This window comes from Maniola jurtina, chromosome 28, assembly GCF_905333055.1.
Source record: "Maniola jurtina chromosome 28, ilManJurt1.1, whole genome shotgun sequence".
In the NCBI taxonomy this organism is placed as follows: Eukaryota; Metazoa; Arthropoda; class Insecta; order Lepidoptera; family Nymphalidae; genus Maniola; species Maniola jurtina.
In genome coordinates, this window is record NC_060056.1 from 2,349,078 (window position 1) to 2,374,296 (window position 25,219).

The 25,219-nt window shown below is 39.1% G+C and overlaps 2 protein-coding genes across 3 annotated transcripts in view; one reads left to right on the forward strand and one right to left on the reverse strand.

Moving 5' to 3' along the window:
* Positions 1–259: 259 nt before the first annotated feature.
* On the forward strand, positions 260–6,530 carry LOC123879714. 2 transcript variants are annotated; one of them, XR_006799055.1, is made up of 5 exons: positions 260–557; positions 1,809–1,989; positions 4,373–4,561; positions 5,920–6,154; positions 6,513–6,530. XR_006799055.1 is itself a non-coding variant. In XM_045927609.1 (4 exons), exons 1-4 carry the CDS (start codon positions 374–376, stop codon positions 6,071–6,073), a joined length of 708 nt encoding a protein of 235 aa, XP_045783565.1. In that variant the 5' UTR covers positions 260–373; the 3' UTR covers positions 6,074–6,219. The 2 variants fall into 2 exon arrangements, 1 of the variants encoding a protein (XP_045783565.1); XM_045927609.1 differs by lacking the exon at positions 6,513–6,530 and having other exon boundaries at positions 5,920–6,219.
* A 1,818-nt stretch (positions 6,531–8,348) lies between these two features.
* The window catches only part of LOC123879729, a 28,016-nt gene continuing 11,145 nt past the window's right edge, over positions 8,349–25,219 (reverse strand). The window contains exons 9-19 of the mRNA XM_045927632.1: positions 24,008–24,134; positions 19,085–19,201; positions 18,495–18,557; positions 17,704–17,802; positions 15,520–15,696; positions 14,870–14,986; positions 13,302–13,475; positions 12,339–12,517; positions 10,950–11,133; positions 9,629–9,731; positions 8,349–8,518 (exon numbers count right to left, since the gene is read on the reverse strand). Of these exons, the coding sequence (XP_045783588.1) occupies positions 8,455–8,518; positions 9,629–9,731; positions 10,950–11,133; positions 12,339–12,517; positions 13,302–13,475; positions 14,870–14,986; positions 15,520–15,696; positions 17,704–17,802; positions 18,495–18,557; positions 19,085–19,201; positions 24,008–24,134 (1,404 nt within the window). The 3' untranslated portion in view covers positions 8,349–8,454. The remainder of the gene's footprint in view (positions 8,519–9,628; positions 9,732–10,949; positions 11,134–12,338; positions 12,518–13,301; positions 13,476–14,869; positions 14,987–15,519; positions 15,697–17,703; positions 17,803–18,494; positions 18,558–19,084; positions 19,202–24,007; positions 24,135–25,219) is intronic.

Sequence of the window (25,219 nt, forward strand, 5' to 3'; positions counted from 1 at the left end):
TTTTGGAGTGTTTTTTTTTTGTTAAAACTGACTGGAAAGCGCTCTAAGGGGGTGCCGTGCGTATGTCGGCGAGCGTCGGCACAGACGGGGTCCATACTTGTATAGTTTAACTAACTTATTAGAAATAACTACAAACTTGACATTGGCTAATCTTTGTAAAGCCAGACGAGAGCGAAAAAATAATGTTTGGCGAATATATATATATTACTATACGACCGTCAGCGGCAGTTTAGTGCGAACTTTGAATTTGAATTTTGACAACACAACAGACACTAAATTCCCTTCAAACATTGTTTTCAACTTTTCTAGTTTGCTCTTGTGGTTTTTATTTCTATTTAATTTTGGCATCATATAAGTTAAATAGGTACTAATTATGTCCGCTTTCAAAGCGTTGTGTGATGTTTCCATAGCCTTCGAAAACTATTCTAGGCAGGTCTCCGCGGAATTATTCTCTGCTAAAATCAGTGAACCCTTCGAAGACGTAGTCAATAAAAAACTTCGCGATGTTAAACTTTATACATCGAAATTAAGATTGTTAGAAGCAAAATCTCTTGCAGGTAAATACTTTATATTAAGTAATTCAAGACAGTAAAAGTCTGTAAAAGTATTTTATTAAAATAATGATCTGCCAGGTAAGCGTAAAATTCTGTAATTCTAGTACAAAATACTGAACTAATCTTAATGAAATTTGGCACGGAGATAGTTTGAAAAGAACTTACTAATATTAAACTTAATTACTTACTAGGTAATATTACCTTATTTAAATGCTGACATGAACTGGTGTTTAATGGATAGGCTCTGAAAAGCTTGTAGACAGACAAGACACTTTCGCATTTATAATAGTACTAGATTTAGGATGTTGAAAAATCCTGTGGGAAGTCTTGCTTATCTGGGATAAAATTGCCTATGTCAATTTTCGGGATGTAAACTACCTCTGTACTAACGGTTGAGCCATTAAAAATCCTGTGGGAACTCTTTGATTTTCCGGGATAAAAGTAGCCTATGTCCGTGCCTGGGATGTAGGCTAACTCTGTACCAAATTTCATCAAAATTGGTCAAACTGTCCATGAAAGCTAGCAGACAAACAGATGGACAGACATACTCATTTATAGTATTAAGTATGGACATAGACATATATTACTTCGTTTGGACTTGGTCATAGAAGGCTGCGTTGCCCGTAACACAGGTTCCCCTAGTACGGTTGTCAAAGCATTCGATCCGATCTTCTTCTCCTTCTCTCTGGGCTGGTTTCTGCACTTAAACGTTTCCATCTGTGCGTGCGTTGCCCCTCCCCGCCGAAGTCTTCACTCCAGCCATCCAAGCTCGCTCCAGAAGCCGAGTAGACCGCCCAGGTTGCCGAGGGCTTCATGAAGTGAGGTTGGGGATCCCAAATGGCGTTCTCGATGTTCTGCCACGCTTGTACACTCCAGGAGCACGTGCGTCGGTGTTTCGTCGACCTCCACTCAGGCCCAGCACAGAGGACTGTCGGTAACACCTATAACGAAGAGGTGTTTGTTTAGTGGGCTGTGCCCTGTTATGAGTCCCACCACCTTCCTAAGTTTACCTTTGTCCGGCGGAGTAGTTTGTTAGTTTGTCGTATATCTATGTTAGGGAAAGCCTCTGGCTTGCCTGCAGTTGGTTTGCCCATAATTGGGAATGTTTTTCAAGTATTAGATCCGATATTTACATTTATTGTGTTTACCTTTTTCAGTGTTCTACATTTAAGAAGTTCTTTTATTGTAAAAAATTGGTTTCTTGTTCAATAAATATTTTATTATTATGTTCAATAAATATTAATATTGTTTCAGATACTCCACAGATCAGTCAAAAAAATAGTACCGAAGAAACAGTTCTGGATTATGAAGACACTGTATCATCCAAAATTATTGAACAACTAGTAGTTAAAGCAGTAACTCAAAGCCACACTGTCAAGAAACTTTTGACTACGGCCAACCAGCAGCTGAGACCTGAGTTTGTGGAGAAAAAAGAGTAAGTAATGAAAAAAATGAAAATCTTTATTTACTCTTTACATTGCCCTAAAAGTAAAGAATGGCAACAACTGCGTTAGTTACGAACTGTGTGCAGTTGTTAACGCCCACCTCCAGATTAACAAAGTTAGGTACTAAAGACAAGAAAAGGAAATTAGTATACTATATATAACTTTTTTTTTTTGTTGACACTGGGGAATGCATTTACGCATCCCCCCCGGAAGCTAGCCAGTCAGCCGTAAGGCAGCCAGCCAGTTGAGGGAGGGTATGTGGGACTCGCCGGTCGAGAGGCGACCGGACTACTCACTAAACCCCAGCGGCGCTACTGCGCGTCGCCTGGCCACTGGATCACGGGAACGCCGAAGCAAAAATATATATATATATAACTATCTTAACAAGTGTAAATTAAAAATTTTCAACACCCCCGACAAATCATTTCCAAATAAATAATTATGTATATCTAGGCAACGTCCATCTTGACAACTTGACATTTGTCAATTGACACTTGAATATTATGAACCTAAGGGTTATCTAACCTTCTTTTCTACAAGAAAACTAGAAAATAGCTGATAAATTTTAAACGGCTGAACCAATTTTTTTGGATTATAGCTAAGAACACTCTCGATCAAGCCACCTTTCAAACAAAAAAAACTAAATTAAAATCGGTTCATTCTTTTAGGCGCTACGATGCCACAGACAGATACACAGATACACACGTCAAATGTATAACACCCCTCTTTTTGGGTCGGGGGTTAAAATCAATGAATATTATCTTAAATTAATGTATTTGTGTGTGTATGTGTGTTTGTATGTGTGTGCATGTAAGTATAAGAGTAAATGGATGGAGTAGGAGTAGTAGTTGCCAATCCGCACTTGACCAGCGTGGTGGACAATAGCCTAACCCTTACTGGGAGGAGACCCGTGCTCTGTAGTGAGCCAGCATGGGTTTATCATGATGATGATGATAATGAAGAGGAGATGAGAGAATCCGTACTAATATTATAAATGCGAAAGTGTGTCTGTCTGTCTGCTACCTTTTCACGGCCTAACAGTTTAACCGATTCTGACGAAATTTGGTACAGGGTTAGCTTATATTCCGGGGACGGACATAGGCTACTATTTATACCAGAGTAAATTCAAGAGAATATCAAAGAGTTTCCACGGGATTCCTAAAAACCCATTTGCTTAGCCGATTTGTATGAAATTTAGTATCGAGGTAGCTTGCATTCCTGTAATAGGTATTTTATCCCGGAAAATCAAACAGTTCCCATGAGATCTTTAAAAACCTAAATCCACTTTTGATTTCCCAGGACAAAAGTAGCCTATCCGTAACAGCCCATCCCCGGGATGCAACGTGTTTCTGTACCACGTAAAAACATTTAAACGGATGATCCTTTAAAATCCTTTATAAGTGACAGTTTCTAAATCCCGTCAGCTTTGGTGGTCAGGTCCCCTGCAGCATCAGGATTGAGGAGTTGGAATCCAAATAGATACATAAGCCAAAAGAAATATAATATACTTACATAAAATAAAAATAAAATAAAAATAAAAAAGCCTTATATTTATCCTTAATAAATTTCTAAACAAAGATATTGGTTGACAAATAAAAAATAATTTTCATTTTAATATTAAGGACCTCTCATTGAGTAAAGGCCTCCTCCAGATTTCTCCAGGTCTTCCTGTCTAGAGCCTTTTTTTTCCAGTTAATGCCTCCCGTTTTTTTGATTTCATTTTCCCAGCTTTCGACAGGTCTGCCTCTCTTTCGTTTACCAACTGGGCCACGCCATTCAGTCACAGTCTTTGTCCATCTTTTATCTGTGAGTCGAATAACATGACCAGCCCATTTCCACTTTAACTTCATGGCATGTTTTAATGCATCAATAGCTTTCGTTTTTTTTTCTTATAGCTGCATTTCTAGTTTTGTGTATTCTACGCAGACCAAGAATGCTCCGTTCCATTGCCCTCTGAGCAGTTTGGATTTTATTTTTTGTATATTTGTTGAATATCCAGGTTTGGCTAGCATAAGTAAGGCAAGGTAGCAAACATGAATCCATTATTTTTGTTTTTAAATTGAGAGGTAAATCTGACTTGAGTATGTATTTATAGGCCCAGAATTTGTTCCATGTGATTTTTAAGCGTACACAATATACTTACATACATAAAAATAAATAAACCTACATACACATTACATAGCTATATATAGCATACTGTACTGGCCAAGCCACCAAGTGATGCCACTTAGAAACCGGTAAAGGGTTTAATAAAAACTGCCATACCCCTTCTAAGTTAGTCCGCTTCCACCTTAGACTCATCACTTACCACCAGGTGAGATTACAGTCAAGGACTAACTTGTAACTGAATAAAAAAATAACTCATTTTCTCAGAAGGATAATCGAAGAACTGACGAAATACAGTCAAAATGAATCAGCACTGCGCTCGTTAGAAGATGTACTGGAGACGAAGGAAACCCAACTTCTAGAAGTACGGGAAAGATGGGACAAAGTGGTTGGTAGATTGAGGGACACACCTAAAGTGGCACCGAATGAGGACCAGATGGATGGTCCTTTGTACAAGTGAGTCATTATTATCATTTCACAAGTTTAAATTCAAAATATTTTTATTCAATTAAACTTTTACAAGTGCTTTTGAATCGTCAAAATAATCTACCACTGGTTCGGAATGCTGTTCCTACCGAGAAGAACCAGCAAGAAACTCGGCAGCTCTTTTCAAGTATTCAATCACACTTAATATTATAAAGGAGAAAGTTTGTATGTGTGTGTGTGTGTGTGTGTGTGTGTGTGTGTGTGTGTGTGTGTTTGTTTGTTACTCCTTAACGCAAAAACTACTGGACGGATTGGGCTTAAATTTAGAATGGAGATAGATTATACCCTGGATTAGCACATAGGCTACTTGTTATCCCGGAAAATCAAAGAGTTCCCACGGGAATTTTAAAAAACCTACATCCACGCGAACGAAGTCGCGGGCATCAGCTAGTTTACAATAATATACTGTAAGAACTGTCTGTGGCAGTAGGTTGCTTTAACCTTCCTTTTGGCTTTGCTGTAATCGGGTTAAAAATCCGAAAACCGTGAATTTGTGGTTCAAAATCACAAAAAAAAATGCGTTCTTGAGCACCAACTTTCAAAGTAACATTAATGTACCAAGTGGGGTATCATATGAAAGGGCTTTACCTGTACATTCTAAAACAGGTTTTCATTTATTTATGAATTTGAATTTGAATATGATTTATCATGCAAAATGACGAAAAAATATCCGAGTACGGATCCCTCGGTGCGCGAATCTGACTATTTTATTTAACTAGATGATGCCCGCAGCTTCGCCCGCATGGATTGGTCAGATCCCCTGCAGAATCAGGATTGAGGAGTTGGAATCCAAATTTTTTATAAAACAATGTAGCAAATGTCCCTTAGCGATTAAAAAAAAAATTACGCAAATCGGTTCAGCAATCTCGATACATACAATATCAGTGTATAGGTAGAAAAACACAACTCCATTTTTCAAAGTCGGTTAAATAAGTAGCCTATGTTACTCTTTGGTTAATCCTCTACTTGTCTGTGAAAGTCCGGTCAAAATAGGTTCAGCCATTCCGAATATTAGCCAGTTCGAACAGACACGACACTTCAATTTTATTTATTAGTTAGTAAGTAGTTAGTTACCTATATATATAAATACTAGCTGATACCCGCGACTTCGTTCGCGTGGATGTAGGTTTTTTTAAAATTCCCGTGGGAACTCTTTGATTTTCCGGGATAAAAAGTAGCCTATGTGCTAATCCAAGGTATAATCTATCTCCATTCTAAATTTCAGCCCAATCCGTCCAGTAGTTTTTGCGTGAAGGAGTAACAAACATACACACACACACACACACAAACTTTCGCTTTTATAATATTAGTGTGATGACTTTTTCCAGGAGACTCCAGAAAATAACGGAGAAAATGGAAATGATGCGTTGGTTGGTTGCCAAGCTTGTGACGTCACGGTATGACGTGGACTACGATTGGTCGGCCGACCCGCACCGCCGCCTGCGCGCCTTGGCTGTAGCGCGGCAGAGAAATGACGAGTGACGTCCGACTTTAGTTAGGGTATAGTGGACACAGACTCTACTGACGAATCTTCAGTCCCATCACCTCCGTAAGGCTGCCGGCTTAAGAGGGCTCTCTCCGTCACTCGTTTCATACAATCGTAGTTCCAGTTTCATTTGATAAGCAACCAAAGTTCATGAAATTTTGCTAAATTATTCTAGAAACTAATATCTATGTCTGTGGTTTTCCAGATTTCTGTTAAAATATTCGGTTTCAAAGTTACGCGTTCTTAAAAATTTTCATACAAATCTTTGAGCCCCTGTAATTTTAAAACTACATATTTTTAGAAAAATCTATAACACCACAGACACAGATATTAGTTTCTAGAATATGTCTGCAAAATTTCATGGACTTTGGTTGCTTAATATTCAAATGAAATTGGAACTACGATTGTATGAAACGAGTGACGGAGAGAGCCCTGTTAAGATACATGAGACGGGTCCGCCCGCGAAATTCAAGTTTAATTTGGTTTTTCGCAATTTGTAAACTACTACGACAAAGCAGGCTTATGGCATTCTAATTGCGACAATGGCAGTATCATCCTCACAGGTTTATATAAAAATCTTTTCTTGAAAGTGTTCAGTTTAAGAAATTAGACACAAGTGTAAATTAAATATTTATAACACCCCCGACAAGTGAATGTTACAGTATTAACTAGAAAAGAGCTGATAACTTTCAAACGGCTGAACCGATTTTCTTGGATTATAGCTAAGAACACTCTCGATCAAGCCACCTTTTAAACAAAAAAAAACTAAATTAAAATTGGTTCATTAGTTTAGGAGCTACGATGCTACAGACAGATACACAGATACACACGTCAAACTTATAACACCCCTCTTTTTTGGTCGGGGGTTAAAAATAATGAGTTTGACATGAGTTACTCACAAATTAGTCGATATTACAACTAATTTCTTAAACTGGACCCTTTCAAGTAAAGATTTTTATATAAACCTGTGAGCATGATACTGCCATGATATGTGTGCTATGACCTTTATAAGATTTGTGTTCGGACTGAATTAACATCATTGATTAATTAATTATGTTTGTTTAAATCTTTTTATTATAATAAATTAATTATTAAGTGAAATGTCATTTTGTGTTTTATTTCGTCACTAGTTTTATTCTGTTGTACTTTTTTCTCAAAATCTTCAGAACCGATTTTGATTCGTTTTTAGGGTTCCCTACCAAAAGGGTAAAAATGGCACCCTAGGGAAGGGAAAAAATGAATAGGTACCAAGGCTTCACAGCACAAGTACAAAACCGGCCAAGTGCGAGTCAGACTCGCGCACTGAGGGTTCCGTACTCTGGTATTTTTTCCAACATTTTGCATGATAAATCAAAAACGATTATACATAAAAATAAATAAAAATCTGTTTTAGAATGTACAGGTAAAGCCCTTTCATATGATACCCCACTTGGTATAGTTATCTTACTTTGAAAATTAAAATATTTTAATTTTTTTTTTAAATGATGTAACCACAAACTCGTGTACTTGTGCTATAAGAGCTACCTACCTGCCAAATTTTATGATTCTAGGTCAACGGGAAGTACCCTATAGGTTTCTTGACAGACACGACGGACAGACAGACAACAAGGTGATCCTATAAGGGTTCCGTTTTTACTTTTGAGGTACGGAACCCTAAAAATGACATTCTGCTGTCTGTCTGTCTGTCCGAGTGTCAGGTCTCTAGCTCGTAGACTAAATGAGTTTAGTTTTTTATTAACTAGCATCTTTTTTTTCATGTATGGGGGGGCCCCCTGAAAAATAATTCAATTTAATTTTTAATTCAATATTTGGTTTAACGTTCTACACCGAATACCAAAATTTCAGATTTGTAACTCATTTCGTCTACGAGCTAGAGACCTGTGACGCACGGATAGACAGACAGACAGCGGAGTGACATTAATAGGGTTCTGTTTTTGCCTTTTGGGTTCAACTAAAAAACACCTCTGTATAACATTCATACTGGACTTCGTCTGTGGTGGCGTTTGCTGGCGCGCGGGTTGTGCCTTTTAGAGTGTTTTTTTTGTTAGAAGTGGCCGGTTTTTGTGTTCTGCTGGTGTTTATTGGTTATTGGTGGTGGAACTGACTGGGAAGCGCTCTAAAGGGGTGCCGCGTGTATGTCGGCGGGCGCCGGCACAGACGAAGTCCATACTTATACATATAGTTTCCATAACTTGTAAATAACTACAAACTTGACTTTATGTAAAGCCAGACGAGAAAAGAAAAGTTGGAAAATAAATAAAAATCTTTGACCATGGTTAACTGATAATTTTATTAACATTAAAAATACCTATTTTGATTGCCGTTATATGAGTAAACATAAACATTTTACTATGTATATAGTATAAAGAACAAAAAATTAACGATAGACAGGGTATTGCGACGCGCATACTGTTCCAGCGATCAGTTCGTTCACGTTCCCTCTGTAAACCAAAAACCAAAGCTATAAAACTCCGCATAGGCAAAGCTCAAAGTCAAAGTCAAAATCATTTATTCGAAGAATTGTACTCCTTAATAATTGATGGTTGAAATTGTTAAAGTACGATATAGTGGTGATAATTAATTACGTAACTTGAAACTAAAGCTACGAGGGTTCCAAACGCGCCCAAGTCTGAGAAGAGCCCACCACAATCTCAGCCGGGTATTCTTTTTTTTACTATCACCACTTTACAAAATTCATCCTTAATCCATGCTAATATTATAAATGCGAAAGTGTGTCTGTCTGTCTGTCTGCTAGCTTTTCACGGCCCAACAGTTTAACCGATTTTGATGAACGTAATTTGACGGACATAGGCTACTTTTTATCGCGAAAAATCAAAGAGTTCCCACGGGATTCTTAAAGCCTCATCCGTTTAATCGAGGTAGCTTGCGTCCAGAAAATTGACTTAGGCAACTTTTTATCCCGGAAAATCAAAGAGTTCCCACGGGATTCTTAAAGGCCCATCCGTTTAACTGATTTGTATGGGCACAGAGGTAGCTTGCGACCAGGAAATTGGCTTAGGCAACTTTTTATCCCGGAAAATCAAAAAGTTCCCATGGGATTCTTAAAGCCCCATCCGTTTAACTGATTTGTATGGGCACAGAGGTAGCTTGCGACCAGGAAATTGGCTTAGGCAACTTTTTATCCCGGAAAATCAAAAAGTTCCCATGGGATTCTTAAAGCCCCATCCGTTTAATCGATTTGTATGACATTTGGCACAGAGGTAGTTTGCGTCCCGGAGATTGGCTTGGGCAACTTTTTAGCCCGAAAAATCAACGAGTTCCCACAGTATTTTAAAAAAACCGACCAAGTGCGAGTCAGACTCGCGCACTGAGGGTTCCGTACTCGGGTATTTTGCAACATTTTGCACGATATATCAAAAACTATTGTACATAATGTACATGTGATGTACATAGGTGAAGCCCTTTCATATGATACTCTACTTGGTATAGTTATCTTATTTTGAAAATTGAAACACATTTTAAACTTTTTAAATGATATAACCACAAATTCGCGGTTACATACATACATGTAAATACATGTAGATACATACCTGTAAATGAAAAAGTTGTACTCATTAGTGTCAAGTGTGGAGTAACCAAATCTAGGGAGTGTGTTGGACATCACCCATACTTCATCATTCGTGACGTGCAGATCTGAAAGTAGGTATCATAATTCATCACACTAATATTATAAAGGCGAAAGTTTGTATGTGTGTGTATGTTTGTTACTCCTTCACGCAAAAACCAGTGGACGGATTGGGCTGACATTTAGAATGGAGATAGATTATACCCTGGATTAGCACATAGGCAGGCTACTTTTTATCCCGGAAAATCAAAGAGTTCCCAATTCCCATGGGATTTCAAAAAACCTTAATCCTCGCGAACGAAATCGCGGGTATCAGCTAGTATAAGATAAAGGTGCCCACGCACTCGAACTGAACTGCGCGTCGCGGCAGCGCCCCGCACGATATTGTCGGCGCTGCCGCGACGCGCAGTTCAGCTGCGAGTGCGTGGGCACCTTAAGACGTATCCCCCGCGCGCGTGAGATCTATAGAGAGCACTTTGGCTTTGCTCAGACTTATGACATTGTTAAAACGAGACGGGTATTGTTGGCATTTAAATGTTTCGTTTTAATTCTGTCTGTCTTAACGTCGTGTCTATGGTGTTTTAGATTTTTCTAAAAATATGTAGTTTTAAAATTACAGGGGCTCAAAGATTTGTATGTAAATTCTTCAGACCGCGAAACTTTGAAATATTTTAACAGAAATCTGGAAAACCACAAACATACATATTAGTTTCTAGAATATGTCTGCAAAATTTCATGGACTTTGGTTGCTTAATATTCAAATGAAATTGGAACTACGTTTGTATGGAGCGAGTGATGGAGAGACCCCTCTTAAGTTTGAGCAAAGTACGCTCTATAGATTCAGATAGAATTCTCAGCTTTAGTACTAAATTTTTTTACGGGACATTTCACCGCGGTTAATACCCTCATCTGGTGACAGAAGGGCTAGCTCATTTTTTTGCGCAAAGGCCCGCCCGGCTGTCCAACAAGGTAATGCAGCCAGTATTCTTGGTACGATTCCATGCGGGTATGATTTTTACATTACCACATAAGTATTATCGCATATCGAAAGTCGCAGTTATTCTCAACAGCGTGGCAGCACAGTCAAATAGACTGATAAATCGCCTTCTGCGCAATTATTTTTACCCTGTATAGTACGATGTATACAATACCTGAAGGATAGCTCAGAAGTATTATCGGATAAAAGTCGAAGTTATTCTCAACAGCGTGGCAGCACAGTCAAAAAGACCGATAAATCGCCTTCTGCGCAATTATTTTTACCCTGTATAGTACGACGTATATAATACCTGAAGGATAGCTCAGTCTCTGGCTGTCCCTAGCCAGTATAGCCACATTAGCCGGGTTGAGCATGTTTCCACTGTTCCAACACGACACGGCGTCCCGCGCCACGTCCGCGTAGAACACCACGTGGCTCTTCGGATGGTACCCGTGCATCGTGGACTGACTATTCTCGCCTCGGTTGCCAACGTACTGGAAGATAATATTAATTCTTAATTATTAAGAACTAGCTGATGCCCGCGACTTCGTTCGCGTGGATGTAGGTTTTTTAAAATTCCCGTGGGAACTCTTTGATTTTCCGGGATAAAAAGTAGCCTATGTGCTAATCCAGGGTATAATCTATCTCCATTCTAAATTTCAGCCCAATCCGTCCAGTAGTTTTTGCGTGAAGGAGTAACAAACATACACACACACACACACAAACTTTATCCTTTATAATATTAGTGTGATTTTTTTGGAGTAAACTTTCAACCTTTTAAGCAAGCGTAGTGTGGGATGCCCTCCAGCACGATGGACCGACGATATAAAGCGGCTGGCGGGAAGTGGCTGGATGAGGAAGGCTGAGCACCGGGTGTGGTGGCGCTCTATAGGGAAGGCCTATGTCCAACAGTGGACGTCCACAGGCTGATGATGATGAACCTATCAAGGGCGAAGGCTACGTTTGCCTCTTCACACACTCCACTATTTGACAGTCAAAAAGTACCTACACAATGATATCCAATTTGAATCAATGATTTGATTTCGATTTTGATTTTGAGACTTACAGAGTAAAGCTTATAGTAGTCACTCAGGCTGCTGATGCTGCTGTTCTGCAGCACGCAAGTGGACACGGAGAACTCTTGGGTGCTGGCCAGGGGGTGGAAGTAAACACTCCTGCATCAACTTCCAGCTGTTCTAGTCTTATAGGCTATAGAGGTCTACAATGAGAGTTTAGTAGCTACGATGCCACAGACAGATACACAGATACACACGTCAAACTTATAACACCCCTCTTTTTGGGTCGGGGATTAAAAAGTATACAATGATATCCAATTTGAATAAATGATTTGATTTCCATTTTGAATTCGAGACTTACAGAGTAAAGTCTGTAGTAGTCGCTCAGGTTGCTGATGCTGCTGTTCTGCAGCACGCAAGTAGACACGGAGAACTCTTGGGTGCTGGCCAGGGGGTGGAAGTAATCAGTTCTGCATCAGCCCCCATTTCGAATTGTATGGTACACTATGTAGATGGACTTACGGAGTAAAGCCTATAGTAGTCGCTCAGGCTGCTGATGCTGCTGTTCTGCTGCACGCAAGTGGACACGGAGAACTCCTGGGTGCTGGTCAGGGGGTGGAAGTAAGCAGTTCTGCATCAGCCCCCATTTCCAATTGTATGGTACACTATGTAGATGGACTTACGGAGTAAAGCCTATAGTAGTCGCTCAGGCTGCTGATGCTGCTGTTCTGCAGCACGCAAGTGGACACGGAGAACTCCTGGGTGCTGGCCAGGGGGTGGAAGTAGGCAGTTCTGCAGCCATCGGCTCCTGGCTCTGTTAGTGTTATGCTGAATATGCCATCGCTCCATTGAAAGCTTTCACCTGGTTAAACAAGATTTACTTACTGATTACAATAGCTACTGATAACAAAAGAAAACTGAAAAAACCCGGCCAAGTACGAGTCAGACTCACGCACTGAGGGTTCCGTACTCGTTTTAGAATGTACAGGTAAAGCCCTTTCATATGATACCCCACTTGGTATAGTTATCTTACTTTGAAAATTGAAACACATTTTTTTTAAATGATGTAACGACAAATAGCGGTTTTCAGATTTATTCCTGTACTTGTGCTATAAGAGCTACCTACCTGCTAAACATGATTCTAGGTCAACGGGTGGTACCCTATAGGTTTCTTGACAGACACGACGGACGGACGGATGGACGGACAGAGAGACAGACAACAAAGTGATCCTATAAGGGTTTCGTTTTTCCTTTTGAGGTACGGAACTCTGGATAATGACACAATCATATCTTCAAATGTGAATATGTAACTCTCTTATTGAGAGTTACATTTTTGTTCCGTTTGCCGTGGAGACCCCTGGGGCCATGGAGTCTTAGTGCAAAGAAATTTTTACGAGACATTTCACCGCGTTTAATAGCCTCATCGGGTGACAGAAGGGCTGGCTCATTTTTTGCGCAACGGATCAGCCTGGCTGTCCAACGCGGAAATGCAGCCAGTATTCTTGGCACCATTCCACGCGGGCATGATTTGTATAGTAATTAGATAAGGCTAGCTTTAAGTTTTATTGTAATATTTTCAATAAAAAAAAAAAATGTAATATGTGTGTGTATATCCTCAAATATTCAGAAGGTGCATTCATTATTACCAGAAATCCTCAAGTTGCCAGCGAGTGGGTTGAAGTGGAAGTAGTTGTGAGTCAGTCTCCAGCTGTTGTTGTCCTGCAGCGAATAGACGATCAGACCGTACGTGGTCAGGTCTGGCACGTAGGCGTACGCAGAGTCACAGGAGTCTGTGATATCCACTGTTATTGACGCCAGGCCTGGGAAAGAAGCAACTTTTAACCGAGCAATAAATTCAAATTCAAATCTATACTAATAAATAAAATTGGAGTGTCTGTCTGTAATTTCGAAATAACTACCTCATATTAAGCTCATATGGTTATTTGAACGATACCAACACCGAATCACACGTTTTTAAAATTTTTGTCTGTCTGTCTGTCTGTCTGTCTGTTTGAAAAGGCTAATCTTGGGAACGGCTGAACCGATTTTGACGGGATTTTCACAGACAAGTAGAGAATTTATCAGGGAGTAACATAGGCTACTTTTTTAACCGACTTTCAAAAAGGGAGTTGTGTTTTTCTACCTATGTACACCGAAATCTCCGAGATTTCTGAACCGATTTGCGTCATTTCTTTTTTAATCGATAGAGGAACTTTGCGACAATGTTTCATAAAAAATTTGGAGTCCAACCCCTCAATCCTGATGCTGCAGGGGATCTGGCCAATCCACGCGGGCGAAGCTGCGGGCATCAGCTAGTTTAAAATATTTTTTATTCAATTACCTAGACTTTTACAAGTACTTTTGAATCGTCAAAAGCACCACTGGTTCGGAATGCCTTTCCTACCGAGAAGAGCCAGCAAGAAACTCGGCGGTCCCAAACTTCTGGCTTCACGGAAGACCAGCTCTGTGCCTGCGTTCCCGACACAGGCGCAGCAAATGCTGAGTGGAGTCCATTTTGGTACCAAACACCACGCATCTCATTTCATTTCGACTTTATATTCTATGTTATCTTATTTTTGTAGAACCAAATAAACTGTTTTTCTTTCTTTCTTTTCTTTCCTTTCCTATGAGGCAGATATTTAGAGAACATGTCGCGGATCCATAAGTTATTATGGCAACACGCTCTTTCCAAAGACTTTGGTAGGCATTCAAGCACTTTTGACCTATATCTTAAAGAAAAATCTAGATTTGAAGAACCATATTTTGATAACTATGCCTCTTTCTCAAGGTGAAGGGCCCCCAAGATTGGTTGAAGATAGGGAAATATTAGTCGAATCAGCTGGCCCTTCGAAGTGTTACCTGTCGGAGTGTTAGCAGCTGGTAGATCTGAACTCTTGAACGGGTACCTCAGGATCTGCCTGTGGTACTTTAAAGGACCATATTTTTGATCACCCCCAGGAAAAGCTTGAGAAGGGAAAGGGTCCCCAGGATTGGAGGGCAATATTAGTCAAATCAGCTGGGCCCTTCGAAGTGTTACCTGTCGGAGTGTTAGCAGCTGGTAGATCTGAACTCTTGAACGGGTACCTCAGGATCTGCCTGTGGTACTTTAAAGGACCATATTTTTGATCACCTCCAGTAAAAGCTTGAGAAGGGAAAGGGTCCCCAGGATTGGAGGGCAATATTAGTTGAATCAGCTGGCCCTTCGAAGTGTTACCTGTCGGAGTATTCGCAGCTGGTAGATCTGAACTCTTGAACGGGTACCTCAGGATCTGCCTGTCGGAAGTCAGGTCGAATATCACGATCGCTGGAGCCTGTACTTGCTGTGGGTTACCTGGTGGAGATACAAGTTTATGTTACGCCAAATAAAAACGCCAAACGGTTATAAAACTTCAAGGTGTTTTTCCTTGTAAGGCGTCTAAGATGAAAGTTGCTAACCTAAACGGGATTATGGCTGTTTTATAGATCTCTAAGCTCTTTGGCGGTAATGTAATATTTTGCAGAAATTATAAAAAAACCGACTAAGTGCGAGTCTATTTTGTGCGATAAATCAAAAACTATTATGTATGAAAATAAATAAAAATCTTTTTTAGAATTTACAGGTAAAGGCTTTTCATATGATACTCCACATGGTATAGTTATAGTACTTTAAAAATTGAAACACATTTTAAACTGGATCGGCGGTGTTCCCACTAGATTTCAACACATGGGGTTATTCAAGGGGCGAACCAACAAATTCCTGAAAGGCCGGCAACGCATCCGCGGTGCCTCTGGTGCTGCAAATCTTCACGGGCGGCGGTAATCACTTAACACCAGGTGACCCACCTGTTCATGCTCGCTATTTAAAAAAAAATTCTAATGACTCACCAGGTATCTCCAGCAGTCCAGTGTCGACCATCCATAGTCTTCCACACTGGTCAGCACGGGTTCTGTAGACGGAGGTCAGTGACCTCGCGCGGGCGAGGTCGGGGTAGGGGCGGAGCGGCGGGGAGCGGGTCCTGCTGTCACGCGATAGAGACACGTAGTTCAGAGTTGATGGGATCCCTTGAAAAAACTTAATTCATCATCATGATCAGCCCATAGCCAGGTTACTACTGACACAGGTCTTCATCTATACTAATAAATAAAACCGGCCAAGTGCGAGTCAGACTCGCGCACTGAGGGTTCCGTACTCGGGCATTTTTACAACATTTTACACGATAAATCAAAAACAATTATAGGTACATAAAAATAAATAAAAATCTGTTTTAGAATGTACAGGTAAAGCCCTTTCATATGGTACTCCACTTGGTATAGTTATTTTACTTTGAAAATTGAAACACGTTTTAATTTTTTTTAAATGATGTAACCACAAATTCGCAGTTTTCAGATTTGTTCCTGTACTTGTGCCATAAGACCTACCTACCTGCCAAATTTCATGATACTAGGTCAACGGGAAGTACCCTATAGGTTTCTTGACAGACACGACGGGTGGACGGACGGATGGATGTACAGACAGACAACGAAGTGATCCTATAAGGGTTCCATTTTTAACCCCCGACCAAAAAAGAGGGGTGTTATAAGTTTGACGTTTGTATCTGTGTATCTGTGTGTCTGTGTATCTGTGTATCTGTCTGTGGCATCGTAGCGCCTAAACGAATGAACCGATTTTAATTTAGTTTTTTTTGTTTGAAAGGTGACTTGATCGAGAGTGTTCTTAGCTATAATCCAAGAAAATCGGTTCAGCCGTTTGAAAGTTATCAGCTCTTTTCTAGTTACTGTAACCTTCACTTGTCGGGGGTGTTATAAATTTTTAATTTACACTTGTTCCTTTTGAGGTACGGAACCCTAAAAAGAGAGTCCGGGATCGAATCCCGACCAAAGTCGCCATTTGCTTATTTAATACTAGATGATAGTACTAGACTATTACTAGTACTATGTAGTACTAGTAATAGTCTTCATCCGCGTGGAATTAGATTTTTATTATGAATCGCGTGGGAAGTCCTTGATTTTTCGGGACAAAAAGCAGCTTATTAACCCCCGACCCAAAAAGAGGGGTGTTATAAGTTTGACGTGTGTATCTGTGTATCTGTGTATCTGTGTATCTGTCTGTGGCATCTTAGCGCCTAAACGAATGAACCGATTTTAATTTACTTTTTTTTGTTTGAAAGGTGGCTTGATCGAGAGTGTTCTTAGCTATAATCCAAAAAAATTGGTTCAGCCGTTTAAGAGTTATCAGCTATTTTCTAGTTTTCTTGTAGAAAAGGAGGTTAGATAACCCTTAGGTTCATAATATTCAAGTGTCAATTTACAAATGTCAAGTTGTCAAGATGGACGTTGCCTAGATATACATAATTATTTATTTGAAAATGATTTGTCGGGGGTGTTAAAATTTTTTAATTTACACTTGTATATAATATGTCCATCCCCGAGATGCAAGCTACCTCTATACCTTTCGTCAAAATCGGGCCGTGAAATGCTAGCAGACAGACAAATAGTGTCACATGTATAGAGGGCTCTCTCCGTCACTCGTTTCATACAATCGTAGTTCCAATTTCATTTGAATACCAAGCAACCAAAGTCCATGAAACTTTGCAGACATATTCTAGAAACTAATATCTATGTCTGTGGTTTTCCAGATATCTGTTAAAATATTCGGTTTCAAAGTTACGCGGTCTTAAAAATTTTCATACAAATATTTGAGCCCCTGTAATATTAAAATTACATATTTTTAGAAAAATCTAAAACACCACAGACACAGATATTAGTTTCTAGAATATGTCTGCAAAATTTCATGGACTTTGGTTGCTTAATATTCAAATGAAATTGGAACTACGATTGTATGAAACGAGTGACGGAGAGAGCCCTGTTAATCACTAGCAAGTTGCGATTGGCTGAATATAGCCTCGATAGTCTAAAGCACTATTGTCGTACCCACTCCTGGCACAAGCTTTACGCTTAATTGGAGGGGAAAGGGGAGTACTAGTCATGATTAGCATGGCTAATATTCTTTTTAAAATAAAGAAAAAAAAAATTGAAATCATTGGCAAAAGAGCATTAACCAGAACTCACCATATCGTCTCCTTGGTACCGTTATGAACAACCTGTCACCAACTCTCTCCACGCCCATCGGAACATTGTTGTATTGGATAAAAAATCTGCCTGCTTCATCTGCAAAATAGACATATAGAAATAGAATAGAGTGGAGTGGAGTGGAGTGGAGTGGTGTAGAGTAGAATAGAGTAGAATATGGTAGAATAGAATACAATAGATTTTTATTCAATTAAACTTTTACAAGTGCTTTTGAATCGTCAAATAATTCACCACTGGTCCGGAATGCCGTTCCTACCGGGAAAAACCAGCAAGAAACTCGGCGGTTGCTCTTTTTTAAATTGTTCAATTTACAATAATATTCCATACTATACAAGCTTAGATAGATAAGCGACAGATATATAGATTTGACTTTGCTCAGACAAGACACTGTTAAAACGAGACAGCGTTAAACCGCTGACATTTTGTCTTGTTTTTGACCCCCGACCCAAAAAGATGGGTGTTATAAGTTTGACGTGTGTATCTGTGTATCTGTCTGTGGCGTCGTAGTTCCTAGAAACTAATGAACCGATTTTAATTTTGTTTTTTTTTTGTTTTTAAGGTGGCTTGATTGAGAGTGTTCTTAGCTATAATCGAAGAAAATCGGTTCAGCCGTTTGAAAGTTATCAGCTCTTTTCTAGTTACTGTAACCTTCACTTGTCGGGGGTGTTGTAAATTTTTAATTTACACTCGTAGTCTAAGCGAAGTTAACGTGCGCTTTATAGATTTCAACCTTGGTCCACATGCCAGTTTTTATGCCATTTCCAACTTACCATCAGGGTTTGTAGAAGGACTTGGGGGTGTCGTTTGCCAAACAGGTTTCTCATTTTCGGGCTCTAGAATAGTAAAGAAATACATAATACATTAAATCCATATTATTATATTATAAATGCGAAAGTGTGTCTGCCTGTCTGTCTGTCTGCTACCTTTTCACGGCCCAACAGTTTAACCGATTCTGACGAAATTTGGTACAGGGTTAGCTTATATCCCGGGGACGGACATTGGCTACTTTTGACGTGACAACGTCTTATAGTTCGATAGAGCCGGCTGCACGCACGAAAAAACATGACTCATGCGGCGTTACCTCGCTCTGAGGCGTTCCATGTAAGGCTTGAAGTGCAAGCGAGAGCGCGGAACGAGCGACAAAGAAGCACAATCGGCCTTTGTTGTCACGTTCAACTATCGTCAGTAAACCGACTTTACAGACAACCAATTTTTTTATGATTAAAATATGCGTATGTTAGAAGTACTTACCTAGGTATTAAATAACACTATCACATACATCTTTTTTCACAGAAAATAAGTAATGTCTGGCAGCACTGGGTTCTTGGACCACTTAGTTAAATAAGTTCTTTATCTTTACCTTGAGGTTCGTTCCAAGGTTTATTATCGTTGGGCCCGTCATCACTGAAAATGAGGCGATCGGCTTCCCTCTTCGATCGGACCTCTTCGATATCTTCCGAAAACCTGTCTTGAAGTACTGTAATACAAGTGTAAATTAAATAACAGCCCCGATAAGTGAAGGTTACAGTAACTAGAAAAGAGCTGATAACTTTCAAACGGCTGAACCGATTTTCTAGGATTATAGCTAAGAAGTAAGAACACTTTCGATCAAGCTACCTTTCAAACAAAAAACATTAAATCAAAATCGGTTCATTAGTTTAGGAGCTACGATGCCACAGACAGACACACAGATACACACGTCAAACTTATAACACAGGTAAAGTAAAAGTAAAATATTCTTGTACACCAAGACATAGAAATGTATAAATAATAAAATAGATTTTTGTACAATAGGCGGTCTTATCGCTAAAATAGCGATCTCTTCCAGGCAGGGGTGAAGATATACCATTGATTTTGAAATAGCCACCCCTTTCTAGGGGATATCACACTAATCACACTAATATTATATAAAGGAGAAAGTTTGTATATGTGTGTGTGTGTGTGTGTGGGAGTGTATGTTTGTTACTCCTTCACGCAAAAACTACTGGACGGATTGGGCTGAGAATGGAGATAGATTATACCCTGGATTAGCACATAGGCTACTTTTTATCCCGGAAAATCAATGAGTTCCCACGGGAATTTTAAAAAACCTACATCCACGCGAACGAAGTCGCGGGCATCAGCTAGTACTTAATAAAAACTAAAGAAAGTGGCAGGGGTGCACTAATAAAATAAAGTAAATACACGTAATGTAGGTATCACACTAATATTATAAAGGAGAAAGTTTGTATGTGTGTGTGTGTGTGTGTGTGTGTGTGTGTGTGTGTGTGTGTGTGTGTGTGTGTGTGTGTGTGTGTGTGTGTGTGTGTGTTTGTTACTCCTTCACGCAAAAACTACTGGACGGATTGGGCTGAAATTTAGAATGGAGATAGATTATACCCTGGATTAGCACATAGGCTACTTTTTATCCCGGAAAATCAATGAGTTCCCACGGGAATTTTAAAAAACCTACATCCACGCGAACGAAGTCGCGGGCATCAGCTAGTATGTATATATAATATAATAATTTAAAAAAATATTTAAAAAAATACCAAGTAAATAAGAAAGGAATAAGAATAAGAGCAAGTAAGACTAAGTAGGTAGACATTAACTTCATAATATACTTACCTACTTTTGGGTAAACAACATTGACATCATTATAAAGATTTTTGCTGCAATCAGGCTATTTTGCAATAATGCAAATAAGCACCTATCTATACTTAGTTTAAGATCAACAACTACGATCATTAAAAGTGTACTTACCACAGAATACAGAATAAGTATAGAGATGTTAAAATTGCGTGATTGTCGCTGTGCAGAGTAATGTGTAGCGAAACATTAGTGCGTTTTATTGTTGTAATAGGTAGGCAACAAAGATGAAACAGGTGATTATCGTTTTTGATAACTAGATTTATTTATTGTAGCGACGATTGAAGTAGGGATCCTTCGTGTTTAGTTTTCATTGCACCAATTTCAAACGTAGGCCAAAGGCAAAGACAGCACAGTTGTCATCAAAAATTGTCTCCAATTTTTGCACCTTAGCTCTCTACACTTTAATTTACGTTGCTTTGGAGTTTGAATATTAAAGTGCTACGGAAAGCGCAATCCTGTGCCTCAAGCAAACTGTGCGGTACTATACCGACAGGAAAACTCCTGTTTATGCCTGTTTTTTGGATCTATCCAAAGCATTTGACCTAGTAGCTTACGACGTCTTGTGGCATAAGCTCGAAAAGGAATCAGAAATCCAGGGTATAATCTATCTCCATTCTAAATTTCAGCCCAATCCGTCCAGTAGTTTTTGCGTGAAGGAGTAACAAACATACACACACACACACACATACAAACTTTCTCCTTTATAATATTAGTGTGATAGTGTGATGTGAAGTGTGATCCATTGAAGGTTTTTACGAAAGAGTTATAATATCACTCATAAGCAGCAATGGAGAACCAACCAATTTCAGATGAGCTCGGTCACTTCATTCAGCGTTAGACACTGAGTTAGCGAATCACCCGACACCGACAGATACCATTTCCATTGCCGTATCTAGAATTCTGTGGTACTCCAAGACCAACAAGGTGCCAACAAGCAAGTTCTTGTTAGAATTAATGAGTTTTTCATAGTATTAGTATTGAAGGATGAACGCATCACGATTTTGTTACTTACTTCGTAGAACATCTACTTCATGTCTATTTATAAACTGATTGGACTGAGATCCAGCACGTGCCAGACCTTCGGTATTTTATAAAAGCTGAAAATTTCTCTGCGTATTGTCCGCAGCACAGGGAAGAACGATCAGCGACTATAAAGTTTGGATCATGGTGGCTATGGTAACACCATGCTCCAAACTTCATGGTCGCTGATCGTACTTCCCTGTACTAGGGACAGTACGCAGAGGAACTTTCAGCTATTATAAAGTAACGAAGGTTTGGTATGCGCTGGCTCTCTCTATGATGTCCGGCGTGCATTGAAATGCAACTTCCCCCGGCCCAGTGTCACCGCTCACGCGCTGTGTACTTAGAAGCGTTTAGGCCATAGTCAACCACCCTGACCCAGTGCGGATTAGCAGACTTCACACATCTTTGAAACCGTTATGGAGAACTCTCAGGAGTTCTCCATAACGGATTCCTTCCAATTCCTGTGTTTTTATTCTAAGGGTGAGATCTATAGAGCGTGCTCTGCCTTTGCTTAGACTTAAGACAGAGTTAAAACGAGACAGAGCTACATCTCTCACATAAATCTGTCTCGTTTTAACTCAATCTTAAGTCAGAGCAAAGTCAAAGTGCGCTTTATAGATTTCAGCCTAAGTCTCAGGCATGCAAGTTAGCTTACGATGTTTTCCTTTCGTCGTTAAAGCATTTGGTATATAATTAATCTTATCTTATCTTTTACACTGTCCGAAACTTCTGGCTCCAGAAGACCAGCGCTGTGCCTGCGTTCCCGACACAGGCGCAGCAAATGCTGAGTGGAGTCCATTTTGATACCACACACCACTCATCTTATTTCGAGCAATTAATATTAGATACTATTTTATCTGCATTTTCTTGGCACCAAATAAACCCTTTTTTTAACCCCCGACCCCCAAAAAGAGGGGTGTTATAAGTTTGACGTGTGTATCTGTGTATCTGTGTTGTGTATCTGTCTGTGGCATCGTAGCGCCTAAACGAATGAACCGATTTTAATTTAGTTTTTTTGTTTGAAAGGTGGCTTGATCGAGAGTGTTCTTAGCTGTCATCCAAGAAAATCGGTTCAGCCGTTTGAAAGTTATCAGCTTTTTTCTAGTTACTGTAACCTTCACTTGTCGGGGGTGTTATAAATTTTTAATTTACACTTGTTTCTTTCTTTCTTTCTTTCATAATTGGATGAAACGCGCATAGCTCCAAAAAGTTAGAGGTATGTGTCCAGAATCAAACTCCGCACTTTGCCCGAATAAGAACCTTGACCCAAATAGGATCTTGACCTCCGGGCTCCGACACACACTGGTCTTTGAGGACCTCCTTGACACAGTGGTGATGTTTGTCTTACTAACTGGGATTTCCCAGGTTCGATGCCTGGCAGGGGCAATTTAGGAGTTTATAATTACTTTTCAGTGCAGCAGTATGATAGTATGGACATTTTCTGGGTTTTTGAAAAGCAAAGATAATTCTCATCCCAGAAAATGTCCGTGTCTGAGTTTTAAATTGAAAATTAAAGTTCCCACGGCATTGTTAAAGATATTAAATTAATGCCCACAAAATCGCCGACACATAACCTTTTAAAATAATAACTGAGAATTAAGAGGGCTCTCTCCGTCACTCGTTTCATACAATCGTAGTTCCAATTTCATTTGAATATTAAGCAACCAAAGTCCATGAAATTTTGCAGACATATTCTAGAAACTAATATCTATGTCTGTGGTTTTCCAGATTTCTGTTAAAATATTCGGTTTCAAAGTTACGCGGTCTTAAAAATTTTCATACAAATCTTTGAGCCCCTGTAATTTTAAAACTACTTATTTTTAGAAAAATCTAAAACACCACAGACACAGATATTAGTTTCTAGAATATGTCTGCAAAATTTCATGGACTTTGGTTGCTTAATATTCAAATGAAATTGGAACTACGATTGTATGAAACGAGTGACGGAGAGAGCCCTGTTAACAATGATTCGTATTCAAACAAACTATTGTAAGTAGAGTTTTTAACAAGGTCAATAGTTTTGTTAGACAAGATTTGTGCAAGAGAATTACCTACCTATTTACTATAAACAAGCTTATAAATACCTATACAATGCCCGCGAATCCGTCCGCGTGGATTTAGATATTTTTGGGCTTCAGAACCCTAAAAACGATAAACCTAATTAAATACAAGTACTTAAGTAATTTACTTTGGAAAAATCCCGAGGAATTTTCCGAGATAAAAAATTACCTTATAAGTCTCTCCTGTAGGTATAATATTACCTGAGCTTAATATCATTTTGTACGACCAAGTCCCTTTTTAGGGTTCCGTACCTCAAAAGGAAAAACGGAACCCTTATAGGATCACTTTATTGTCTGTCTGTCCGTCCGTCCGTCGTGTCTGTCAAGAAAAACGGATGGGCTGTGAAAAGGTAGAGTTTGTAAGTTTGTTTCTAGGGGGTAATCTACGGAACTACTGAACCGATTTTGAAAATTCTTTCACCAGTTGAAAGCTGCATTTTTCCTGAGTAACTTAGGCTATATTTTACTTTCAAAAAATTAGAGATCCCTACGAAGATTGTAATAAATAAGCCGTGCGAAGCCGGGGTGGGTCGTTAGTAAAATTATAATATACTTAGATATGGACTAACACTGGATTCCATTGATATTGTAAGTCAGCTGTTTCCAGGCGAAAACTTCCTGGAATTTTCCAAGTCTCCTCTCCTGTTGATTGGTCCTCACTACCAGCAGTAGAACAGCGAAGATATTAAATAATTTCTTCATTTTCTTGGCTTAAGTATCTGAAAAGATTTCAAGCTAAAAACTAAGGTATTTTTTTGTCTTTTGTCATGTCCGTCTGTCTGTCCGTCCATCCGCGGCTTAGGTCAGAGCCTTAGCTCTAAAAATATTGCGGGTGTGTGAAACCATGTTTGGGGTTCCGTACCTCAAAAGGAAAAACGGAACCCTTATAGGATCACTTTGTTGTCTGTCTGTCGGGTCTGTCAAGAAACCCTATAGGGTACATCCCGTTGACCTAAATGAAATTTGGCAGGTAGGTAGGTTTTAGCACCAGTTAAGCAAAAAGTTCGAAAACCGTGAATTTGTGGTTATACCTACATCACAAAAAAAATGAACAAATAAATTAGTCTTTTCAATTTTCAAAGTAAGATAACTATACCAAGTGGGATGTCATATGAAAGGGCTTTACCTGTACAGTCTAAAACAGATTTTTACTTATTTTTATGCGTAATGGCGGGAAAATACCTGAGTACGGAACCCTCGGTGCGTGAGACTGACTCGCACTTGGCCGGTTTTTTTGATTCAGGGATCCGTTTGCGAAATAAACCGCTTAAAACCATAATAAAGTGTTAAAACCCTCCAAGTGGGTTAGTTTTAGAACAAAATTAGATGAAAAATTATTCTAATTTTATTTATTTATTTTTGTTTTTCATGTACCAAAATTGTAGTTACAAAGTTATAATGAATTAAGTCTTCGTACCTTAGACTCCAAAGCAAAAAGTCTCACACACTTTTAATTTTATTTAAAAAAAATCTTTTTTTTCAATAAGTTCTTATTTTGTATTTTATAGCTACGGTCACTTTTAGGACTATATACCTGTTACTTCTGTTACAAGATTTTTTTTATATTCTGCAAAAATTTGAAAACCACAAAAATAATACAAAAGTAAGTTAAAACAAGTGTAAATTAAAAATTTATAACACCCCCGACAAGTGAAGATTACAGTGACTAGAAAAGAGCTGATAACTTTCAAACGGCTGAACCGATTTTCTTGGATTATCAACACTCTCGATCAAGCCACCTTTCAAACAAGAAAAACTAAATCAAAATCGGTTCATTAGTT